Below are 26,678 nucleotides of genomic sequence, written 5' to 3'. Positions count from 1 at the left end.
AGCCTAATCGGTGCCCATCTGCAGCCTAATCGGTGCCCATCGGCAGCCTAATCGGTGCCCATCGGCAGCCTAATCGGTGCCCATCTGCAGATTGATCTGTGCCCATCTGCAGCCTATTTAGTGCCCATCTGCAGCCTAATCAGTGCCCATCTGCAGCCTAATCAGTGCCCATCTGCAGCCTGATCTGTGCCCATCTGCAGCCTGATCTGTGCCCATCTGCAGCCTGATCTGTGCCCATCTGCAGCCTGATCTGTGCCCATCTGCAGCCAGATCTGTCCCCATCTGCAGCTTCAGTGCAACCTGATCTCTGTGCCCATCTGCAGCTTCAGTGCAGCCTGATCTGTGCCCATCTGCAGCCTAATCAGTACCCACCTGCAGCATTGCTCAGTGTCCATCTGCAGCCTTGCCGAAATATAGGCTGCCACCGAGGGGGGAAGGAGGGGACGAGCGCTCCCGAAACAGAGCCGGATCTCCTGTGTACTTGGCTGGGCGTCACGCCCAGTCCCGCCCCTTGGCCCGGATCCTATAATGGACATAACGCCAGTCCAATGCCGGGACGTCAATGCTAGGAGATGTCCAGGGGGGCGGGACTGGGCGTGACGCCGAGCCGAGTACACAGGAGATCCGGCTCTATTTCGGCAGCACTCGTCCCCTCCTTCCCCTCGGTGGCAGCAAAAACTGAAAATGCATTAAAAATGCATAGGTGTGAACCAGGTCTACATTCATTTACTTTTTGTTCTTCTCTCTTTGTTTTAGTTTGGTACATTGTATACTTTGTATGTGTGTTTGCAAAAAACAATCAAAATGTACCATGAGTTGCGGGCGGGCTCCTAAGGGCGGTGGGCAGCGGCCCCTGTGTCCTTTCTGCAACACGGCAGCTTCTGCCATGCGGCACCTTCCCTCCTAGGCGTCCAATAGTATCGCCTATCCTTTCAGCCATTCGTGTGAAGGGTCTCAAGACCTGCTTCCTGATTGGCCGGGAGGAGGATCAGTGTGGCAATAGCGGCTATATCATTCGGTATTGTCACACAACTGGGTGGGTTCGGGGTGCAGTGCTCTGCACCCTGAGCCCAACCTTATTTGAAGCCTATTAGAGCCTCTGGCTCAGACCACGTGCTTCAAAACAAAAAAAACCAAACACACCCCCTGCCATTAGAATCCATAGTCCGGCGCCGGACGCATGGATGGGGGGGCGGAGCCCCTAATGGACGGGCAGGCCGCTGCTATGGACCCAATCTCCCTGGTCTAAAGGAAAGTGAAATATAAAAGAATGTATCCGGGGCCTTTTGTCTTGTTTTTTGCAGCTCATGAGTCATGTACCTTGTAGCTTACCTCTTTGTAGAGAGAATAGAGGAACACGATCGTCTGAACGGTCTTCCCTAGTCCCATCTCATCTGCGAGGATCGTGTCTGTTCCCTGCGCCCAGGAAAACCTCAGCCAGTTGAGTCCCTCCAGCTGGTATGGGTGTAAAGTGCCACCGGTGGTGTTGATGTACCACGGCTGTTTGTCAAACTTCACTGTGGGCTGAAACAGAGAAATGTACCTGTGCTACAGATCAGACGAGTTTCTTTATGATAACATTGTAGTATCGATCTTCCCATCGCACGCTTTCCCTGGATAAGGCTTTAGGCGTAGCGGGTGCTGCAGCAACAACCAGTTGGAACTGGAAACATCACAGAATCAAATGCACATATTCGCCAGCACACCAGGGATCGTCAATTACGTCCAAATCTTTATTGAAGAATGACCACATTGCAGAAGACACAGTGCAACGTTTCGGAGCCGTGCAGGACTACTTCGTCAGGTAGGTCCTCACATGCCTGACAAAGGGATCCTGCATTGCTCCAGAACATCGTACTATGTCTTCTGTGATGTGGTCATTTTTCAATAAAGATTTGGACGTAATTGACGAACCGTGGTGTGCTGGCGAATATGTGCATTAGATCTTTAGGATAACAGTGACCTGCCATTTGGATAAATTGTACTGATGACACTTCAGGATTAAACTGAAATTTGGACTCTAAGGGCTTGCTGACCGTATACTCTATATATATATATATATATATATATGGCGGCTCCCCTTAGCAGGAACACTTACCTGTATGTGATCCTGCACTTCCGGGTCTGGGGCGTGCACGTGCGCCTCCAGAAGCCCACGGCCATTGCGATCGGACAAAGGGGGAGCCAATCAACGCTTCTGCCGGGAACCCACTGATCGTTCAAGACACAGGCAGAACGACGGTCTGCCTATGTAAACAAGGCAGATCGCCGTTCTGCAAGAAGAGAAGATTGTGATTCTGTGTTCTTGCAAAGCAGGAACACAGATCTCTGCCTTCCCATAGTACAAGCACCCCCCCCCCCCACAGTTTACACAAGCACAGGTTAGGCACACCGTTAACCCTTTGATCACCCCTGATGTTAACCCCTTAGTGTCATTAGTACAGTGACAGTGCAAATTATTAGCGCTGATCACTGTATTAGTGTCACGGGTCCCCAAAAAGTGTCAGTCAGCGTACAATTTGTTTGCCACAATAGCACAGTCCCACTGTAAGTCGCCAATCGCCGCCATTACTAGTAAAAAAATAAATTAAAATTCCATAAATATATCCCATAGCTTGTAAACGCTATAACTTTTGTGCAAAGAAATCTATATACAGTAGTACCTTGGAGTACGAACATAATCCGTTCCAGAAGAATGCTTGTAATCCAAAGCACTCATATATCAAAGCGAGTTTCCCCATAGGAATCAATGGAAACTCCGATAATTTGTTCCACAGCCACTGCTTGTCTATGCAGTACCGCATGTGGCCAGAGCTGTGTGTGTGTGTGTGTGTGTGTGTGTGTGGGGGGGGGTGCCGGAGACACCCAGAAACACAGGGAGACCACTCAGAGACACTTGGGAACAGAGTATTTCCGAGAGTCTCCGAGCGGCTCCTAGAGTCTCCGAGCATCACCGGCACCCCCGCACCTCTGGCCAAATGCGATAATGCACACCCAGAGGCTAAAATCTTGGTAGTCTTGTGAGACAACGCTCTCTAACCGAGTCAGGATTTAAAAAAAAAAAAAAAAAAAAAGCAGCTTGCATTGCGAAACACTCGTAAACTGCGTTACTCGCAATCCAAGGTTCCACTGTACCCTTATTGGGAGATTTTTTTTTTTACCAAAAATATGTAGCAGAATACATATTGGCCTAAATTGATGAAGAAATTCGATTCTTTTTCCCCATTTTTTTTTATTGGATAGGTTTTATAGCAGAAAGTAAAAAAATATGTTTTTTCTTTTCAAAATTTACAGTCTTTTTTTTTGTTTATAGCGCAAGAAATAAAAGCCGCAGAGGTGATCAAATACCACCAAAAGGAGGCTCTATTTGTGGAAAAAAAAAGGGACATAAATTTTATTACAGCGTCGCACGACCGCACAATTGTCAGTTAAAGTAACGCAGTCCCGTATCGCCAAAAATGGCCTGGTCGTGAAGGGGGGTAAACCTTCCTGGGCGGTTAAAGCCGGTACCAAGCTCACAGCTGCTACTGATGTAACCACTTGTCTACTAAGTGGTTTATAAAATGTAACTTTGTAGACGAACTAACTACCAGACTTGTTTTCTTTCTTTAAAGAGAACCAGTCACCTATGGGCATCTGTAATAATCACAATCTCTGGGCCACTGGCTGCCATTATGGCGCTCACTTCGTGTACTTCATTAACCTTCGCAACGTCCCAAGTAACAAATGTTCTGGGTCTTAGTGCAGGCACTGTATTCACGAGGGCCGTTATCACTTACGTCAACTATAGGTGTCAGCGGAGGTTTGTCTTTTTCGTCCTTCAGTTTTCTGCTGTTCCGAACTTTGGCCGGAGTTCTCACTTCTTCTCCCAGCATCAACTCTCTGCAACAGATAATGCATGACAGACGCTTCTGCGGAATCCAATGAACACGATGACACAGGGCTCATTTACACTTTGCTTCAAAACAAGGCTTCGGACAGGCTTCGTTAAAGCTCTCTGAACGCCAATCAAAGCTCCTGTCACTAAATAAAATGGTTAGCTTACAGTCCCGTTTACACCTTGCTTTTGCTTTGCTTCAAAAATTATACCCCATGTAGCTTTAGTGGTGCTTCAAAGCCTCCATAGAAGTCTATGGCAAAGCTCACATGAAACGCAACTGAAGCCCCGCCAAAGCCTCATCGAAGCCCCACCAAAGCCTCATCGAAGCCCCACTGAAGCCTCATCGAAGCCCCATCAAAGGCTCATCAAAGCCCCACTGAAGCCTCATCAAAGGCTCATCAAAGCCCCACTGAAGCCTCATCGAAGCCCCACTGAAGCCTCATCGAAGCCCCATCAAAGCCCCACTGAAGCCTCATCGAAGCCCCATCAAAGCCCCACTGAAGCCTCATCGAAGCCCCATCAAAGGCTCATCAAAGCCCCACTGAAGCCTCATCGAAGCCCCATCAAAGCCCCACTGAAGCCTCATCGAAGCCCCATCAAAGCCCCACTGAAGCCTCATCGAAGCCCCATCAAAGGCTCATCAAAGCCCCACTGAAGCCTCATCGAAGCCCCATCAAAGCCACACTGAAGCCTCATCGAAGCCACACCAAAGGCTGATTAAGCTCCAAAGCCTAATCGAAGCCCCAACAAAAGGCTCAATGAAGCCCATTCGAAGCTCCACCAAAGGCTCATTGAAGCCCCATCAAAGCTCCACCAAAACTCATATGATTAAGCACCATTAACGGTGCAAAACGCGTCAGTAATCATCTGGACCTGTGTCTCTGATTGATGTATGGATCAAGCTTCATTTAATAAAGGCATTATTTTGGAGTGCGGTCGTCCTTTCTCCATTTTCTGCCATTTGACTTAGCGGAGCCAGCACCCTTCATCTCTCTACATACTAGGATGGTGTGAACACAAGCGATACCACCTGGAGTGGTAAGTACCTTGATTTGTTAGGAAAACATATCAGAAGTGACTTGTGCTGATAGCTGAGGAAGGAGGCAGCGGACAGAAATGACACTGAGCAGTTGATTTACTAAAGGCAAATAGACTGGGCACTTTGCAAAGTGTAGTTTCTCCAGAGCTTAGAAATTGAGGAGGAGCTCTGCTGACTTCCATCATCCAATCATGTGCAAGTAAAAAAATGCTGTTTTTTTTTTTTTTTTCCCTTGCACGTGATTGCGTATAAGTGCAAAGTGAAGCTTTGCTTCATTTACCGAGCCACTTCCTTTGTAGAGTGCACAATCTATTTGCATTTAGTAAATCATCCCCTTAGTGCTTTGGACTGAGACAAGTACACACTATAGGGCAGGGGGAGGCCTCCAGTTGTTGCAGAACTACAAGTCCCATCATGCCTCTGGGAGTAATTGTAACTGCCAGCCTTGCAATGCCTCATGGCAAATGTAGTTCCACAACAGCTGGAGGGCCCCCATGTTGCCTCCCCCAGCTATAGAGGGATATGCTTTGTTCATATTTCATACTGTATCTAAGCTTTACAACCAACCCCAACGTGGTGAACCCAGAGATCTATAGGCCCGTCAGTGAAGGCGGCCTACAAATGTTTCAGCACAGGCTTATCTTTGCTAGGTCTCCTTTACACGTCATCTTGTCCTCCTCAGTACATTGCAATACAGTGGAACCTTGGATTACGAGCATATTCCGTTCCAGGAGAATGCTTGTAATCCAAAGCACTTGCATATCAAAGCGAGTTTCCCCATAGAAGTCAATGGAAATGAAGATAATTCTTTCCACATTGACTTCAATTGCATGCAATACCGCATGTGGCCAGAGATGGTTGGGGTGCCAGAGAGCCTCGGAAAGGCTCAGAAACGGAGTATTTCCGAGGGTATCTGAGCGGCTCTCTGCGCCCCCACAACTCTGGCCAAATGCGGTACTGCACACCGCAGAGCCTTGAATCCTGCTTGTTTTGCGAGACAGCGCTCACGAACCGAGTCAGGATTTAAAAAGAAAATAATAGCTCATATTGCAAAACGCTCATTAACCGTGTTACTCGCAATCCGAGGTTTCACTGTATATGATTCTGTTGTATAGTAGTTAATGGGGTGAAGGGGCAGACTTGTTAGGTAATCAAGACAGGGACGAAGTGCTTAGCGCTGTATCGCTTCCCCGCAGACGATCGATACCTGTGGTCCCAGTAAGCCAGTTTGAGGTTCTCGTAGTCTGGAATGTCGATGTCATCAATCTCCCAGGTGCACTGGTCGTAGGGCAAGTCCTTCCACTTAAGCAGATAATGGATGTCTCCTTTCTTGTCGAGGCTGCAAAGAAAAAAAACACACACAGGAGGGTCACTTAATGAGGTTTCCTTTCTACAGCCTTCGTCAGGATCCATCGATCGTCAGTGTGAAGAGCCATTCATCAGAACAGCGTTTAAAGCTGAACTTCGGGCAAAGGGTTTACTTAAAGCGCATCTTCTCTGTATCTGAGCACCACAAACCAAAAGCACGATTGAATTCATTTTTATCATTCAAAGCAAACCCCCCCCCATCCATTCATGGATGTCTCCATCCATCCATGTCTCCATGCTTTATTTTATTGAGTAATCACTTTGAGGCCTCATGCACACTGGATGTTTTTACAGCTGCTGTTTTTGGCTGTAGACATTTTTTTTCTACAGTCATTAAACTCTCCATCATGTTCTCCTATGTGTCCATGTTCTCCTATGTGTCCATGTTCTCCTGTGTGTGCATGTTCTCCTGTGTGTCCATGTTCTCCTATGTGTCCATGTTCTCCTGTGTGTGTCCATGCTATCCTGTGTGTGCATGTTCTCCTGTGTGTCCATGCTATCCTGTGTGTCCATGTTCTCCTGTGTGTGTCCATGTTCTCCTATGTGTCCATGTTCTCCTAAGTGTGTCCATGTTCTCCTAAGTGTGTCCATGTTCTCCTATGTGTGTCCATGTTCTCCTGTGTGTGTCCATGTTCTCCTGTGTGTGTCCATGTTCTCCTAAGTGTGTCCATGTTCTCCTATGTGTGTCCATGTTCTCCTATGTGTGTCCATGTTCTCCTAAGTGTGTCCATGTTCTCCTAAGTGTGTCCATGTTCTCCTATGTGTGTCCATGTTCTCCTATGTGTGTCCATGTTCTCCTAAGTGTGTCCATGTTCTCCTATGTGTGTCCATGTTCTCCTATGTGTGTCCATGTTCTCCTGTGTGTGTCCATGTTCTCCTGTGTGTGTCCATGTTCTCCTGTGTGTGTCCATGTTCTCCTGTGTGTGTCCATGTTCTCCTGTGTGTGTCCATGTTCTCCTATGTGTCCATGTTCTCCTATGTGTGTCCATGTTCTCCTATGTGTGTCCATGTTCTCCTATGTGTGTCCATGTTCTCCTAAGTGTGTCCATGTTCTCCTATGTGTGTCCATGTTCTCCTATGTGTGTCCATGTTCTCCTATGTGTGTCCATGTTCTCCTATGTGTGTCCATGTTCTCCTATGTGTGTCCATGTTCTCCTATGTGTGTCCATGTTCTCCTATGTGTGTCCATGTTCTCTTATGTGTCCATGTTATTCTGTGTGTCAATGCACACATGGGCTATTATCAGCAGTTTTGGGCAGTAGCGTTTTTGAGCAGTAAAAAAAAAAAAACAAAACAAAACTAGTGGGTTCTGAGAGACGTTTTTCAGCTGTAAAAACGGTCCAACTCTGATAAACTTTAATAACGGCTCAAAAACGCGAATAAACGCTAAAAAACGCTATTGCAAAAACGTTGACAAAAAAAATGTAAAAAACTCACTGCAAAGCTACTGTTTTTTTTATAACGTTATTTTAACATCTAGTGTGCATGAGGCCTGAAAGTCACCCCCCGAGCATTTCTGGCTGGGTCCATCTTAAAGCGGACCTTCAGTCCATCTTTCTATCTATTAAATCTTCTGCCCTTGTTGTTGTTTTAACTTTGGATAGTAAAACTTTTTTTTTTTCTGCCAGTAAATCCCTTATACAGCCCACTTGCTTGTTTCATGTCTGGTCATTAGCCTAGGCTTATGACATCACGCACTGCCATCTCTCGTCAGAATTTGCCAGGTAAGGAGGGGAGGAAAGGGGGGATGAGTCATAAGAGGGCCAATGACAGCTGCAGAGCTGGAGGTGTGCCTCTGTGTAGATCTAGGAAGTGAACAGGCAGCAGCTTCAGCTGCCCACAGTTAAAATGGCTGCAGCCAGACTCCGTGGAGGGAGATTTCTGCAGCAGATTTGACAAGTACAGAATCACAGTATATATAAAATAATATGCAAAGTGGTTGGAGGAAAGCTTCAGAATGGCAAAGATGTTTTTATTACAAATTATGTCAGCAGACTGCAGTTCCTCTTTAAAGCGGATCTAAAGTCTTGTTTTTTTTTTCTTTTTTTCTCTCCGTTCAAAAATAATGAACATGTTATACTTACCTGGTCTGTAATGGTTTTTGCACAGAGCAGCACCTTATCCTCCTCTTCTCGGGTCCCTCACTGCAACTCCTGCCCCCACAGCAACCCAAGTAAACAGAACTCCACGAGCAGCGAGCTCGTATGCCAATGTCAGTTCTGGTGCCTGCCTGTCCCTACGCGTGTCGTCATGGTCACATGACTTCATCAGGGGATGACGACACGTGTAGGATTTTTATTTTATTTGCATGTGTACTACTACCTTTAACAGCACATCGCTTCTTGATACAGTTTGAAAATTCTGATTACTTGGATTGTTTGTTTAACAGCGCAGCACCAGCTATCCTTTTTAATATTTCTGTGTATGGGTATGGATTGACCCTTATTCGCTGTTTGCAGCAGTTATATTTCCTATATTCACATAATAGCATATATATATATATATATATATATATATATATATATATATATATATATATATATATATATATATAAAACATATACATATACACACACACATACATATATATATTTATACACTTTAATCTGCCTATGTAAACACAGCAGATTGGCGTTCTGTAAAAAGGGGAAGGTACTGATCACGTGTTTTGGCTAAGCAGGAACACGGATCTTTACCTTCCCCCAGTCAAAGCACCTCCCCCACAGTGAGTAAGCACAACTTAGGCACACATTTAACCCTTTGATCGCCCCCTGTTAACCCCTTCCCAGCCTGTGTCATTAGTACAGTGACAGTGGAAATGTTTAGCACTGATCACTGTATTGGTGTCACTGGTCCCTAAAAAGTGTAAAAAATGTCAGTAATTGTCCGATTTGTCCGCCGCAATATCGCAGTCCCGCTATAAGTCACGAATTGCCACCATTACTAGTAAAAAAAAAAAAAAAAAAAAATATCCCCTATTTTGTAGATGATATAACTTTTGCCCAAACCAATCAATATACGCTTATTGTGATTTTTTTTTTTTAACCAAAAATAGGTAGCAGAATACATATTGGCCTAAACTGATGATGAAATTAGATTTTTTTTTTACATTGGATATTTTATAGCAGAAAGTAAAAAAAAATATTGTTGTTGTCTTTTTATGTGCAAAAAACAAAACAAAAAAAACGCAGAGGTGATCAAATACCACCAAAAGAAAGCTCTATTTGTGGGGAAAAAAAAAAAAAAATGTATTTGTGTACAGCGTCGCACGATCGCGCAATTGTCAGTTAAAGTAACGCAGTGCCGTATCACAAAAAAAAATGGCCTGGTCATTAAGGTGGGTAAATCTTCCGGAGCTGCTTAAAGTACATATGGTACACTTTCCAATAAATTTACTAATGCTAGCAGCATGAGGATTCAAAATAATCAATGTTGATTGTGAGAGTGAAGCTCCCCCCTTAAAGAGGAAGTAAACCCTAATGGGTTTTACTTCCTCTTTGTTTCCCTGCAAAGGTAAAGCATAATGGGCTACTATGCATCGCATCGCATCGCACCGCATCGGATAGTAGCCCATTATGTGTCACTTACCTGACACAGGAGCCTGCGCTGTCCCCTCTTCCATGAAGCCTCCATCTTCTTTCCGGGTATCGTGGCTGTGATTGGCCCGGAGCCGCGATGACGTCACTCCCCGCGCATGCACGCTAGTGCATGATCGCCGTTAGAAACGGCACGCTCAGTGCGCCTGCGCGCCGTAGACATCGGTGCCTGTCTTTTGGAAATATCTCCTAAACCGTGTAGGTTTAGGAGATATTTCTTGCACCTACAGGTAATCCTTAATCTAGGCTTACCTGTAGGTAAAAAGTGCTCTGTAAGGGTTTACAGCCACTTTAACTCCACTAGCCCTAATAAAACGTATACTACATGTGGATGTCTCCGTGTAAAACTTGTACCTTACCTACAAGCCGGCTTCTATACAGACCGCCAGGTGGTGTGAGGATGGAAGTACAGACAGCGAAAGGCTTCCTCTGTCCTCACCCATTCAAAAAAAGCCTTCCATTTTTTTTTTTTTTTTCACAAAATCCAATGCGTTCTGTGAATGGAGGAGGAGCGATCATATAGCATACTTGCATAGAACACCTTTGGGATGAATTAGAGCGGAGACTGTGAGCCAAGCCTTCTCATCCAACATCAGTGCCTGACCTCACAAATGCTCTTCTGGAAGAATGATCCAACATTCCCATAGACACCCTCCTAAACCTTGTGGACGGCCTTCCCAGAAGAGGTGAAGCTGTTATAGCTGCAAAGGGCGGAGCCAACTCAATATTGAACCCTCCGGACTAAGACTGGGATGTCATTAAAATTCATGTGCGTGTAAAGGCAGGCGTCCCAATACTTTTGGTAATGTAGTGTGTTTGACTGTTTGCCCACATTTCAGTTGTAATATATTTATGTTCAGGTATTAACAATCCAAACGTCTAACTCCATCCTAAGAGTCGCTTCTTCTTTATCTCACAGAATTCTGACCGTCGCCCTTCCAATAAGAATACATCAAATATAAAAAGCAGATTTGACATAAATCGATGACAGCGCTGTACACTGCAATTGTGATATGCAGACTGCGGAGGAGGGGAGGACATCGGAGTGAATGGATTACCGGTGTCATGTACAACATTCCGACTTCACAGAATGAGATGAAGGGCTGCAAAGTCCATGTCTTGGTAAAGCGGGTTTATAGGATGCAAAAGCAATCTTAGATCTAAAAATATAATACATAATAATAATAATAATTTTTATTATTATTATAAAACTAATACTTAGGTGATTGTAAACCTGAAATTATTTTTTTTAATTTACATTTTTTAAACAAACATGTTGTAATTTAATCATAATAATGTAACTATTATATATATATATATAAAATAGTTACATTATTATGATTAAATTACAACATGTTTGTTTAAAAAATTGTATATATATGTATATATATATATATATATATATATATAAAAAAAAAAATATATATATATATATATATATATATATATATATATATATTTTTTTAAATAATCAGATTCTAAAATAGAATTCCTCATTTTCGGGGCTTCCCGCAGACCGAACGAATATATCATAGGCTCTTTAATTGCAGTCCCCAATCTCGGATTTTAATCAGGTGTTTAACATTATTACATTACAATGTTTAAGAGATTTTTTTTTTTTTTTTTTTCTAATCCTGTCACTCGGGCTCGTAGTAGTCACAACATTAATTTTCTGGAACGGCGCGTTGCCATGGTGACGAGCGCAGATGTAAAATCCCAAAGCAATTTCAATGAATATGAATGAAAATAATCCGACACTTGCATTTTTTTTTTTTTTTTTTTTTTTATAGCTTCCTGCGATGATACAAAAAGTTGAAACTATTTTTTTTTTAAATATAATATACCGTATTTATCGGCGTATAACACGCGCCGGCGTATAACACGCACCCCAATTTAGGAGGGAATTTTAAGGAAAAAAAACTTTTAGGAGGGAAGTTGAAGGGAAAAAAAACTTACATTTAAATGCCCATCATTGCAGCCTTCTCAGTGCAGCCTTGCCCCAGTGCAGCCATGTCAGTGCAGCCTTGTCAGTGCAGCCTTCCCCAGTGCAGCCTTGTCAGTGCAGCCATGTCAGTGCAGCCACGTCAGTGCAGCCTTCCCCAGTGCAGCCTTGTCAGTGCAGCCTTCCCCAGTGCAGCCTTGTCAGTGCAGACTTCCCCAGTGCAGCCTTGTCAGTGCAGACTTCCCCAGTGCAGCCTTGTCAGTGCAGCCTTCCCCAGTGCAGCCTTGTCAGTGCAGCCTTGTCAGTGCAGACTTCCCCAGTGCAGCCTTGTCAGTGCAGCCTTCCCCAGTGCAGCCTTGTCAGTGCAGCCTTCCCCAGTGCAGCCTTGTCCGTGCAGTCTTCCCCAGTGCAGCCTTCCCCAGTGCAGCCTTGCCCCATTGCAGCCGTCGATCCCCTGTCCCTGCCATATTGGACTTCAAAATCGCCGACCGCGATTTGAAAATGGCGCCGCCGGCGCCGAAATACACAGAGCCGGTCCTTGGCTCTTTCCGGCGGCTCTCGTTCATTTTCGGCTCCACTCGTAGTCCCGAGCGGAGCTATCCGAACCTACTCGGCTAGGTTCGGATAGCTCCGCTCGGGACTACGAATGGAGCCGAAAATGAACGAGAGCCGCCGGAAAGAGCCGAGGACCGGCTCTGTGTATTTCGGCGCCAGCGGCGCCATTTTCAAATCGCGGTCGGCGATTTTGAAGTTTTGACACCACGGGATCGCAGGGGATCGGCGTATAACACGCACCTGCGACTTTCCCCTGATTTTAAGGGGAAAAAAGTGCGTGTTATACGCCGATAAATACGGTAAATATTATAATAAGGCAAAATGAAAAAAAAAAATAAATAAATAAAAGGTGCTGCGACAAGCAGGCGGCGACTTCCTTTTATTGAAGTGAAATCTGAATGGCTGCTGTGGGTCACTTTATGCTGGCCGTACATGGATCGAAATTTCTGGCCGGTTTAGCGGAGAATGGCCAAAAATCCATACATGTGGCCACTGGTTGGACAGAAGTCGATTTAGCCGGGGTTCACACTAGTGCAGTGCAATTATAAACCCATTTTCAATACGATGTTGTAGTGCAGCTGCAGTGCGAACCGGTGCGATTTGGATACATTTTGAATGCACGTTTTTACTACTGAAACTCATCTCCGCTGTCAGCAGCAGGGACGAGTCATTGGTTGTTAAGGAGCCAGCACCCGCTGGCTTCCTAGCAACGGCGAGTCATCCCTGCTGTCGGCAGGGATTCCCCGCTGACAGCAGAATGTAAACAAGATAGCCTGCATTGAAAAAAAAAGAAAAAGCATGGGGATCCTCCTTCCAATCCATAGCAGGCCCTTTGGGTCTGCTATTGATTTTAAGGGGGACCCCATACCAAAAAAAAAAATAGGGTGGGGTCCCCCTGAAAATCCATACCAGACCCTTATCCAAGCATGCAGCCTGACAGGCCAGGAAGGAAAGGGATGAGTGAGCGGCGTGTGAGTGATGTCACCATGTGACCCCCCACCCCCATGATGCCACTTGAAGACCCCACCCCCATTACGCCATAGGGGCAGGGTCACCCAGTGACAACACCAGGTGGCTCGGCCTCCTATGACGACACATGCCGTCCCCGAGAAACCGCCCCCTGGGATCCCTGCTGCTGACAGCAGGGAGCAGTTATTGGTTGTTAGGGGGCCAGCACCCACCGGCTTCCTAACAACGATGAGTCATCCGTGCTGTCGCTGGGGATTTCGCGCTGACAGCAGAATGTATACAAGAGAGCTGGCATTAAAAATAAAATAAAATTTAAAAAAATAGCATGGGGGACCTCTAACTAATCCATAGCAGGCCTTTTAGGTCTGGTGTGGATTTCAAGGGGGAGACCACGGCAAAAAGTGAGGGGCCCCTCCAAAAATCCATACCAAACCCTTATCCAAGTATGCAGCCCGGCGGACCAGTAAGCGGGGGGAAGAAGGTGAAAGAGCAGCGAATGGACGGCCTTCCCAGAAGAGTTGAAGCTGTTATAGCTGCAAAGGGCGGGGCCAACCCAATATTGAACCCTACGGACTAAGACTGGGATGTCACTTAAGGACCGGAAGGATTTACCCCCCTTAATGAGCAGACCATTTTAACCCTACGGACTAATGCCCTGCACACACGGTCGCACATTACGACAACAAAATCCTTCGGATTTAATTCCGACGGATGTTGGATCAAACTTGTCCTGCATACACACGGTCGCACAAAGTTGTCAGAATTTCCGAACGTCAAGAACGCGGTGACGTAAAACACGTACGTCGAGACTATAAACGGGCCCCATAGCTTTCGTCTCGTAATTTATTCTGAGCAAGCGTGGCACTTTGTGCGTCGCATTTGTCTACACACGATCGGAATTTAAACGATTGGATTTAGTGGTCGGAAAATTTTATATCCAGCTCTCAAACGTTGTGCGTCGGAAATTCCGACGGAAAAAGTCAGATGGAGCCCACACACACGGTCGGAATTTCCGACAAGCTCCGATCGCACATTTTCCGTCGGAAAGTTCGATCGTGTGTTCGGGGCATGAGACTGGGATGCCATTAAAGTTCATGAGTGTGTAAAGGCAGGTGTCTCAATACTTTTGGCAAAAGAGTGTATTTACTAGCCCCTTCCCCCCTACATCCTGAAACATCCCCCGCAGCAGCCAGGGGGAGAGGACAGAAGTCGGCAGCACTACGGGATGGGGCAACATGGGGGGGAAAGCCCGAGCAGTAGGGGGGAATTGGCACCGCACGTAGCGATTAGGGTGTGCCCAGGCACACCCCCTGCCCACGCCTATGGCCTACACCAAGGATATGCAATTACCGAACCTCCAGCTGTTGCAAAACTACAAGTCCCATCATGCCTCTGCCTCTGGGTGTCATGCTTGTGGCTGTCAGAGTCTTGCTATGCCTCATGGGACTTGTAGTTCTGCAACAGCTGGAGGTCCGCTAATTGCATATCCCTGGCCTACACCTATGAACTGTGGTCAAAGCTGCACTGTTTTTTTTTTTTTATTCTACAGGCACCCCTCTGTATAGACATTTTTTAATAAAGGTGAACTAACCCTTTAAGGCATGGGTGCTCAACCTGCGGCCCTCCAGCTGTTGCAGAACTACAAATTCCATCATGCCTCTGCCTTTTGGGAGCCATGCTTGTAACTCTCAGCGGCTAGCAATGCCTCATGGGACTTGTAGTTCCGCGGCAGCTGGAGGGCCACAGGTTGAGCACTCATGCTTTAAGTCAGGGATCTTCAAACTACGGCCCTCCAGCTGTTGTGGAACTACACATCCCATGAGGCATTGTAAAACTCTGACATTCACGGACAGGACAAGGCATGATGGGAATTGTAGTTCCTGAACAACTGGAGGGCCGCAGGTTGAGCACTCATGCTTTAAGTCAGGGATCTTCAAACTACGGCCCTCCAGCTGTTGTGGAACTACACATCCCATGAGGCATTGTAAAACTCTGACATTCACGGACAGGACAAGGCATGATGGGAATTGTAGTTCCTGAACAACTGGAGGGCCGCAGGTTGAGCACTCATGCTTTAAGTCGTGTAAATGCAATGCAAAGTAGTGAACCCGGCCTTGCTGACATGAGGGTTCTCACTGGTAACTCCTGCTTCTGCAGAGAGGCCCACAGAGAAGATTATTTTATTTACATTTTTTTCTTTATGTGATAGCAAACACCTTGTGGTGCATGAACGTAGATAGTGCTTTTACCTTTAGAGGTTTAAAATGTTGGGAGAGATAATCGCTGCAAAAAAATGTGTGCTCAGTGAAAACATATTATACTTCCCGATTTCCCTTTTAAATGAGTATTTGCGGATTCATCCGGCTTGCAAATAAAGAGATGAGCTAATCAGTTTAAAACCCGGGGAAGGCAGGCTGGACGTGGGGGGACGGGGGGGGGGGTTATCATTCTGAGCACACATGCAATTCGAGCCGAGATATATTGTAACCGAAATGTACCATTTGAAAATGGGAACACGAAAACCCATTATGATAAGTGCCGGAGCCGCCTGAACCCATCTGATGGCTGCGACGTGGACGGCCTGGTGCAGTCACCAGATAGTGATGTCATCCCCGGGAGTCTTGGAAACCTCTTGCAACGCATCTATGTGTATTAATGCAGAGATGGGATTGCTGGTTTTGCAGCAGGATAAACATGGAAGCATTTCAGATTTCAAAGCAACTTTATCGCTGGTTAAAAAAAAAAAAAAAAAAAAAAAAAAAAAAAAAAAGGATTCTAGAAAGGCACGACCTGCACAAGAAAAGGTTTTGTACTCGGACTGACAGACAGCGCAGCCAGGTGGGCGGCACCGCTGCTTTTTTTATTTAGGAATGCCATCTGGCAGCTTAGCTGCATGGTCACCATTGATCCTGGATCACCCCGGACCCTCTGTTTCCTGTGACTTCCCACTAGAGCTGCACGATTCGGGCCAAAATGAGAATCACGATTTTTTTTTTTTGCTTAGAATAGAAAGATCGCGATTCTCTCACGATTCTCGCGACGTAAAATCTTTCACATCATATAAAAAAAAAATTGGGCTAACTTTACTGATTTTTTTTTTTTCTTTTTTTTTTAATTCATTAAAGTAGATGTAAACCCGAATTTTTTTAAATTTTTTTTATCATAGAGTATAATGCCCCGTACACACGGTCGGATTTTCCTAGGACCTTGCTGTCGGAAATTCCGACCGTGTGTGGGCTCCATCACACATTTTCCATAGGATTTTCCGACACACAAGGTTTGAGAGCAGGCTATAAAATTTTCCGACAACAAAATCCGTCGTCGGAAATTCCGATCGTGTGTACACAAATCTGACGGACAAAGCGCCACGCATGCTCAGAATAAATAAAGAGATGAAAGCTATTGGCTAATGCCCCGTTTGTAGTCGCGACGTACGTGTTTTACGTCACCGCGTTCAGAACGATCGGATTTTCCGACAACTTTGTGTGACCGTGTGTATGCAAGACAAGTTTGAGCCAACATCCGTCGGAAAAAATCCTAGGATTTTGTTGTCGGAATGTCCGATCAATGTCCGATCGTGTGTACGGGGCATAAGATTTCCTATCATTTGAGCCCAGTCTTGCCACACAGAGATAATCCATCTCTGAGCAATCCTCTTTTATTGTTCAGTGAGATAAAACTTGACAAAGTGAGAAAAACTTTGTCAAATCCTCCCCCTTGCTGTGAGTGACAGCCTAAGAGACATGCATGATTTTTTAATTCCCTCCCCCACTCCTTTCTTCAGCAGCTCTGCAAGGATTGGCTGTTCCACATCTCACCATGATTTGGCATGCCGAAGTCATGTGGTTACTTTCCTGTCTTTTCAATGGATGTTAGAGATCATAGCAGAAGTTCAGTGTTAGAAATACACAGGGGAGTGTAGAGGTGGGCGGGGAGTCTACTGACATCACGACCCCACCCACCGAGCTCCAGACAACAGACCCCGCCCACAGACTATGCAGTTTTTCGGGTCTCATAACAGACAGAGGGGAGACATTTGACAGGTAAAGATACATGCAGGAGGCGTGTCTATCCTTATAGATAACCCCTATGGCAGGAGTTTAGAAAGGATGACATTGGGTTTACATCCACTTTAAAGTAACTTTTTTCCAAAAAAAAAAAAAATGCATTTGAAAGACCGCTGCGCAAATACAGTGTGACATAAAATATTGCAACAACCACCATTTTATTCTCTAAGGTCTCTACTAAAAAATATATATATATATATAATGTTTGGGGGTTCTAAGTAATTTTCTAGCAAAAAAAAAAAAAAAAAAAAAAAAGATTTTAACTTGAAACCAACAAATGTCAGAAAAAGGTTTAGTGTTTAACCACTTCCCGCCCGCCCTATAGCGGATTGACGTCTGGGAAGTGGTTCTGTTATCCTGAATGGACGTCATAAGACGTCCAGCAGGATAACATGCCGCCGTGCGCCCCCGGGGGCGCGTATCGCGGCGATCGATGGAGCGGTGTGTCAGCCTGACACACCGCTACACCGATCTTGGTAAAGAGCCTCCAGCGGAGGCTCTTTACCACGTGATCAGCCGTGTCCAATCACGGCTGATCACAATGTCAATGGGAAGAGCCGTTGATCGGCTCTTCCTCACTCGCGTCTGACAGACGCGAGTAGAGGAAAACCGATCGGCGGCTCTCCTGGCAGGGGGGGGTCTGTGCTGATTGTTTATCAGCGCAGCCCCCCCTCAGATCACCACACTGGACCACCAGGGATGCCACTAGGACCACCAGGGAAGGGGCAACATGTGGATGGCCAGGTATGTACCCCATGGCCATCCACATGTGCCCAATCTGTGCCAATCAGTGTCCACAAATGGGCACTGATTGGCACCATTATGTCACTGATCTGCCCAGCAATGCCCAGATCTGCCCAGCAATGTTTTATCAGTGCCACCTGTCATTGCCCATTGGTGCCACCTGTCATTGCCCATCGGTGCCACCTGTCAGTGCCCATCTGTGCCCATCAGTGCCCACCTATCAGTGCCCATCAGTGCCACACATCAGTGCCACCCATAAGTACCCATCAGTGCCACCCATATGTACCCATCAGTGCCACCCATATGTACTAATCAATGCCACCTACGAGTGCCCATCAGTGCCGCCTATGAGTCCCCATCGGTGCCACCTATGAGTGTCCATCATCAGTGCCCGTTAGTGCCACCTCATCAGTGCCACCTCATCGGTGCCCATCAGTGCCCCGTATCAGTGCCCATCATTGAAGGAGAAAGCGTACTTATTTACAAAAAATGTTAACAGAAACAAAGAAAAACTTGTTTTTTTTCGAAATTTTCGTTTCTTTTTTTATTTGTTGCGCAAAAAATAAAAACCGCAGAGGTGATCAAATACCACCAAAAGAAAGCTCTATTTGTGGGAACAAAATGATAAAAAAATTTGTTTGGGTACAGTGTAGTATGACCGCGCAATTGTCATTCAAATTGCGACAGCACTGAAAGGTGAAAATTGGCCTGGGCGGGAAGGTGTCTAAGTGCCTGGTATTGAAGTGGTTAAACTTTCTTCATTTACACTGTCTATTTCATTGACAAATTGTTACAATGTTGATACTTATGTTCCACTGCGAAAGAATGTTGTGATTCTTAGCTGACTGCCCATTTTTTTTTTTTTTCCCTTTCTTTTGACGGCTGTTGGCTTCGGCAGAGCAGAGAGAATTCTCTGCATAGAAAGAATTGAGAAATACTTTGTCAAGATCGCAAGAGGGAAAAAAAAAAAAATCGCAATAACGATTCTTAACGCTTAATTGTGCAGCTCTACTTCTCGTTGTTCAATAAAATGTATCCCAGGAGTTCGGCCCCCTCCTCCTTCCTGCGCTGGTGGCTCAATTAGAAAGCGCAGTGCGCTTTGCGCATGCGCAGTGGGGAACCGGCTGTGAAGCCAAAATGCTTCACTACCGGGGTTCCCTTACCAGGAATGGCGGCAGCTGCACCCGACAGCCGATCCAAAGATTGGCTGGGGTGCTGACATCGCGGGCGCCCTGGGCAGGTAACTCAGCAGCTGCAGTATTTGTAGCTGCTGACTTAATTTTTTGTGGGGGGGCTGGACCTCCTCTTTAAGATTAAGGCTGGGTACACACTGATGCGATGCGTCACAAATGTGGTGTGATTCACACAGCCACCACACCACATTTCTGTGCAAATCATATGCGATTCTGTGCGGTGCCATTTGAGCCCATCATTTTGCATGGCTGAAATCGCACTGCAGCCAAACGAAAAAGGTGCAGGCACTTTTTTTTTTGCACTGGAATCGGATTTTGTGTTCATACACATTTGAACTGATTCCAGTAACAGCATTGCTATCGGCAGCCTGCTTTTGAGGTGTTAACTTTTAATTGACACCCGCAGCAGATTGCATAAACACAGTGCGAGTGATAGGTGGGAAACACATTGATTCCTGTGCATTTCCCACATCGCATCAGTGTAAACCGAGCCTGAGAACCAATGATATACAGCGTAATTTATTTTCAGTGAACACACCCCCTGAGCCACGGTCACATTCAAAATCGGTGCGCTCCACCCGCACAGCCGCAGCATTCATTCACAGGGATATGTGAATGAAGTAACTAAAAGTCAATCTAAACTGATAATCAGTGCCCTGATCATCAGCGCAGCCTATCAGTGGCCATCAGTTCAGTCCATCAGTGCCACCTCATCAGTCCTGTCTCATCGGTGCCCATCAGTCCTGCCTCATCAGTGCCCATCACTCCTGCCTCATCAGTGCCCATCAGTCCTGTCTCATCGGTGCCCATCAGTCCTGTCTCATCGGTGCCCATCAGTCCTGTCTCATCGGTGCCCATCAGTCCTGTCTCATCGGTGCCCATCAGTCCTGTCTCATCGGTGCCCATCAGTCCTGTCTCATCGGTGCCCATCAGTCCTGTCTCATCGGTGCCCATCAGTCCTGTCTCATCGGTGCCCATCAGTCCTGTCTCATCGGTGCCCATCAGTCCTGCCTCATCGGTGCCCATCAGTCCTGCCTCATCGGTGCCCATCAGTCCTGTCTCATCGGTGCCCATCAGTCCTGCCTCATCGGTGCCCATCAGTCCTGCCTCATCGGTGCCCATCAGTCCTGCCTCATCGGTGCCCATCAGTCCTGCCTCATCAGTGCCCATCAGTCCTGCCTCATCAGTGCCCATCACTCCTGCCTCATCAGTGCCCATCAGTCCTGTCTCATCAGTGCCCATCAGTGCCCATCAGTCCTGTCTCATCAGTGCCCATCAGTCCTGTCTCATCAGTGCCCATCAGTCCTGCCTCATCAGTGCCCATCAGTCCTGCCTCATCAGTGCCCATCAGTGCTTTCTCATCAGTGCCCATCAGTGCTGTCTCATCAGTGCCCATCAGTCCTGTCTCATCAGTGCTGCCTAATCAGCGCAGCCTATTAGTGCTCATCAGTGCCCATCAATGCAGAAAAATTACTTTTCTCACAGAAACTAGGATTTATTTTCAAAATGATACTGATGTGAATGTACAATGTATATGTAAAGCGCTGCGTAAATTGACGGCGCTATATAAGTACCTGAAATAAATAAATAAATAAAATGCTTGGTCTTTATTTTTTTGTTTATTTAGCAAAATAACGATATTCAAATATTACTAAAAGAAAGCTCTATTTGTGTGAAAAAAATGATAAAAATTTGTGTACAGTGTTGATGACTGAGTAATGGTCATTCAAAAGTGTGAAAAAAGTGTGAAAATTGGCCTGGGCAGGAAGGGGGTGAAAGTGCCCAGTAGTCAAGTAGTTAACATCTAAAAAAAAAACCCAAAAAACAAAATAAAAACCAAAAACCAAAAACAAACCAAAAAAAAAAAAAAAAAAAAATCGCTCAGTAGAGCTAAAGTTTTTTTTTTTCTTTTTCATCGGATACTGACACCATGTATTCTCCGTATTCTCTCATGTATAAACCTGCCTGCGTCATGTATCTGTACAGATACACATCAGGGCTACATAAAAGAAGGGGTTTTGTCGTTAAAAAACAAAAAACAAAAAACAAAAACTGGCCCCTAACTTTTTTTAGCTGGCTCCTAGATGCAAACCAAACTTTGTCAAGCCCTGGCCTAATTGGCTGTTAAAAAGGATGTTACAACCGTAAAGGTTCATTTTAAAAAAAAAAAAATAACAAACATGTCATACTTACCTCCCCTGTGCAAGGGTTATGCACAGAGGGGCCTCGATCCTCCTCTTCTAGGGTCCCCCCCCCAGCGGCGCTCCTGGGTCCTCCTCTTCTCGCGCGCCCCGTCCCCTCGGAGACCCGCATCCCAAGGGGAAACCTGTGCGGGCGCGCTCGAATCCTGCTGCTGCGTCCATTGACACAGACAGCAGGACTCGGCCCCGCCCCCAGGCTCCCTGGATTTGATTGACAGCAGCGGAAGCCAATGGCTGCACTGATATCAATCTATCCAATGAGGTCCCGGGACAGCGGCTGGAGCTACTGTGCTGGTCCCCGTCGATGGAACGATCGGGTTCAGGTAAGTAAAAAGGGGGGCTGCTGCATTACAGAAGGTTTTTAACCTTAATGCATTAAGGCGAAAAACCTTCGAGGGTTTACAACCAGGGGCGGACTGATAACTCATGGGGCCCCCGGGCAATAGGAGATTATGGGGCCCCCAGGCAATCAGAGATTATGGGGCCACACAGTATACACACACACAGTATACAATCACACAGTATACACATACATGTACACACAGTATACACAGACAGATGTAAAAAAAACACAGATTTATACATACTGTCCCTGGTTTTACTGAGGCTGGCAACCCTAATGGGGCCCCCTAGTGACCCAGGGCCCTCGGGCAGTGCCCGAGTGGCTCAATGGTCAGTCCGCCCCTGTTTACAACCCCTTTAAGGGAAACAAAAATGATTCTTTTTTTCAAAACACTTTGAAGAACAGGCCCAGCAGTGACTGACGGCGGGTTTTTCGTCGCCTCCCCCGATCTGAAAGTGGCGTCTTTCCAATACTTCCAACACAGCCAGCCGGGAGGACTGAGCATCATAAAGATGCTTTATGTTCAGTCTGCGCCACATTTCACCACCAAGGTCAGCTCACGCTTTGCGGCTGTAAATAATGTATAAGGGAAATATTTTTTATTTATAGGTTAAGGAGCTAGACTAACTCCGGGTGTGGGCAGCAATATTGTTTCTGAAATATATCGGTTCAAATCTATTACACCGCAAAAAACGTGAATAAAACTCAGCGGCGAGAAACAGGCGTACCGCGCGTCTGATAGAGGAACGCTTTAAAAAGGAAATAGTTCTCTCTGCGAGATTTTGTTCTGGATAAGAGGTTTTCATCTTTTTTTTTGTTTTTGCCAGATAGATTAACAACTTGCCGACCGCCGCACGCCAATATACGGCGGCACAATGGCAGCGGTGGGCAAACGGGCGCACCTGTACGTCCCCTTTAATTGGCGGGGCTAGCGGGTGTGCGCGCGCACCCGCCGCGTACAGCGTGACCGTGCCCGCGGACTCGATGGCCGCCGGTGTCCCGCGATCGTGTCACGGAGCCGCAGAACAGGGAGATGCCTATGTAAACAAGGCATTTCCCCGTTCTGCCTAGTGTCATGACAGAGATCACCACTCCCTGTGATCGGGAGCAGTGATCGCTGTCATGTTAGTGGTAGCCCATCCCCCCCCCCCCCACAGTTAAGGACACACTTAACCCCTTGATCGCCCCCTAGTGTTTAACCCTTTCCCTGCCAGTGTAATTTACACAGTAATCAGTGCATTTTTATAGCACCGATCGCTGTATACATGACAATGGTCCCAGAAATAGTGTCAAAAGTGTCCGCCATAATGTTGCAAGTCCTGATAAAAATCGCAGATCGCCGCCATTACTAATAAAAAAAAAAATGTATTAATAAAAATGCCATAAAACTATCCCCTATTTTGTAGACGCGCTAACTTTTGCGCAAACCATCAATATACGTATTCGTATTTCAATATACGCTTATTGCAGTTTTTTTTTACCAAAAATAAGTAGAAGAATATCGGCTTAAACTGAGGGAAAAATTAGTTTTTTTTTAATATAGTTTTTGGGGATATTTATTATAGCAAAAAGTAAAAAATATTGCTTTTTTTTAATCAAAATTGTCGCTGTTTGTTTGTTTATAGCGCAAAAAATAAAAACCGCAGGGGTGATCAAATACCACCAAAAGAAAGCTCTATTTGTGGGGAAAAAAGAACGTCAATTTTGTTTGGGAGCAACGTCGCACGACCGCGCAATTGGCAAGCGACGCAGTGCCGTAATGCAAAAAAGTGCTCTGGTCAGAAAGGGGGTAGAATCTTCTGGGGCTGAAGCGGTTAAAGACAAATTATAATAAAAAACAACAACATTTCTTTCAAGCAGTAATTTAATTATTTTGCCTCTAGAGCAATTTTTTCTCTTCATTTTTTTTGTACACATGTAAAAAAAATCTGCATTTTCAGCCATAAAATTACTTAACCAGTTGCCTACCAGGCAAATTTTCAGTGCTCACAAAAACAAGACCAAAAATTAAAGAAAACAAAAAAAAAAAAAAAAAAAAAACATGTTTCATTGTTTGTTATAAGATTTTACAAACAGGTAATTTTTGAGGCTGCACTGATGAGGCGGCACTGGTGGGCACTGATAGGTGACACTGATGGATGGCACTGATAGGCGACACTGGTGGGCACTGATAGGCGACACTGATGGATGGCACTGATAGGCGACACTGATGGATGGCACGGATAGGCGACACTGATGGATGGCACCGATAGGCGACACTGATGGATGGCACCGATAGGCGACACTGATGGATGGCACCGATAGGCGACACTGATGGACGGCACTGATAGGTGACACTGATGGATGGCACTGATAGGCGACACTGGTGGGCACTGATAGGCGACACTGATGGATGGCACTGATAGGCGACACTGATGGATGGCACTGATAGGCGACACTGAAGGTCAGCACTGATGGGCACTGTTGGGATTGCACTGATAATCAGTGTAGAAGTCCCTTTAACACAAGGCAGTTATTGTCTCTCCTCTCCTCATGCTGTCAATGTGAGGTAAGAAAAGCTAACAACCGGCTAATGTGATAAAAGGCCGCTGTGATTGGCCCTTTACCCCAATCTGCTGTGTCCGGAGGACTCGGTGATCGTAGAGCATGCTACAGGGGGCGCCCGGGCAGCGCAATCACGGGAGGACGCCCTCTCGGCAATGTAAGCCAGCGCTGTAGCTGCCTTTTGGCTATAGCGTGGGCAGGAAGGGGTTAAAGGGTGACTCCACCTTCACAGATACAAAAATAATATAACATATATAAATTGCGACACGAGTCATATTCTAATTGAACGTTATTGAAAATTCCCTTTCCTTTCCAATCTGCAGCCGCTGTAATTTTCTGTAAAACGCAATGTGGCCACCTGGAGGCGCTCTGTACACAGATGGTATACAGAGCACCACCCAGAGATGTCATTTCCTGCTTGTGTGATTGGCTCCCTGATTTTCCCCAGATGTCTGCACTGAGGGGGAGATTTACGGAAACTGGAGCACTCAGAATCTGGAACAGCTGTGTATGGTGGCCGAAACGCTTCTCACTTTAGCTTGTTCTATTAGACCCCCTTTCACACTGAAGGCGCTTTTCAGGTGATTTAGCAATAAAAATAGCGCCCTGTAAAGCGCCTCTCATTCCTCCCCAGAGCGCTTTCATTCTGGGGGCGGCGCGCTTGCGGGACGGGAAAAAAAAAAAAGCAAGCCGCATCTTTGGGGCGGTTTGGGAACGGTGTAAACACCACTTCAAAAACACCCTGCCCAACACAGGCGCGTTTAACCCTTTTTTTGGCCGCTAGCGGGGGTTAAAAGCTCCCCGCTAGCGGCCAAAAAGCACCTCTAAAACAACGGTAATGGTAGCCTTAAGCTTTGACAATAATGTTTGGAAGTTGATTGGTTTCTATGCACAGCTGCGCCAGATTTCGTACCATGCAGCTTCAAGTAAATAACCCACTAAGTTACAAATCAGATTTTGGGCATCCCCCGCAACAAAAATTAAATTTTTGGTGAGGTTCTCCAAAAGGGAAATCACGTCTAAAGGGATGCAGACTCTGTCCCTTTCCTCAATAGAAACCTGCAAGTGACTGATAATCATAAAGTCACTCCCATCCACTCTACACATGGACACGGAGAAACAAACAACTACAGTATTTCTTCAGAACAACAAATGGAAAGAATCTGCTCCAAAAATTGTTACAATCCCTGCAATGTACAGAGATCACCCCGGGGGGTGGCTGAACAAAAGTGGAGTTACTCTATTATGTGCACATTTTATATGGCACACAATATTTGTGCAACTGTTTAATAAACTCATCTTTTCAGGAAAAAAATATTATAGAATGAATATTACTGTAAACAAACAAAATGTATAATACCCAATCAATTTTTCTGGTAAAATATAAAAGATGGGGGTTGCATCGAGTAAACAGATAAACGTGCCAAGTCCTAAAATTGCGTATGCCTGTCACAGCGCAAAAAAAAAAAAAAAAAAAAAAACTACGATACTCAAAAATCTTCTCAGGTGACACTTTAACCCTTTCATGCCTATTTCTGACACTTGCTGCTTACCAGTGTTAATTTTGGCGACTAAAACGTTTTAGTCGACTAACTTAATACCATTTTAGTCGACTAAAACTAAATCAATTGAGATAACTAAAACACGACGAAAACTAAAATGGCATTTTAGTCAAAAGACTAAAATGGGACTAAAACTAAATTGAAATTTGACGTCAAAATTAACACTGGTCTGTAGTATATAGTGAATGTTCATACCTCAACGCCATCAATAATAACATATTCGATTTTTCACTCCAGCAGTATATAATGAGTTTGGAAATTGTAGAGAAATGCTTAAATAATGCATTACAATTTAACTCTACTCATTAGATTTTAGATGACTAAAATGAGTTTTAGTCGACTAAAATTATTTTAGTCGACTAAAATGTACTGGAGATTTAGATGACTAAATACGACTAAAACTAAAACAATTGCAGAAGACTAAAATGGGACCAAAATGCCACTTTAATCCTAAGACTAAAACTAAATCGAAATTTGCTGCCAAAATGAACACTGTTGCTTACAAATTAAAATCTGTATTTTCTGATACAAAATTACTTAGAACCCCTAAACATTATATATATTTTTTTTAGCAGAGACCCTAGAGAATAAAATGGTGCTCATTGCAATATTTTATGTCACACGGTATTTGCGCAGCGGTCCTTCAAAACACAATTTTTTGGAAAAAAAATACAC

The 26,678-nt window shown here is 45.3% G+C and overlaps 1 protein-coding gene across 5 annotated transcripts in view; it reads right to left on the bottom strand.

The window, feature by feature from the left end:
• The window catches only part of CHD5 (chromodomain helicase DNA binding protein 5), a 295,395-nt gene that overhangs the window by 116,003 nt on the left and 152,714 nt on the right, over positions 1–26,678 (bottom strand). For all 5 annotated transcript variants that reach the window (XM_073603681.1, XM_073603682.1, XM_073603678.1 and 2 more), the window contains exons 12-14: positions 6,127–6,258; positions 3,780–3,882; positions 1,333–1,524 (exon numbers count right to left, since the gene is read on the bottom strand). In XM_073603681.1, the coding sequence (XP_073459782.1) occupies positions 1,333–1,524; positions 3,780–3,882; positions 6,127–6,258 (427 nt within the window). The remainder of the gene's footprint in view (positions 1–1,332; positions 1,525–3,779; positions 3,883–6,126; positions 6,259–26,678) is intronic.

This window comes from Aquarana catesbeiana, linkage group LG10, assembly GCF_042186555.1.
Source record: "Aquarana catesbeiana isolate 2022-GZ linkage group LG10, ASM4218655v1, whole genome shotgun sequence".
Taxonomy (NCBI): Eukaryota; Metazoa; Chordata; class Amphibia; order Anura; family Ranidae; genus Aquarana; species Aquarana catesbeiana.
This window is presented reverse-complemented; position numbering and strand designations above follow the sequence as displayed.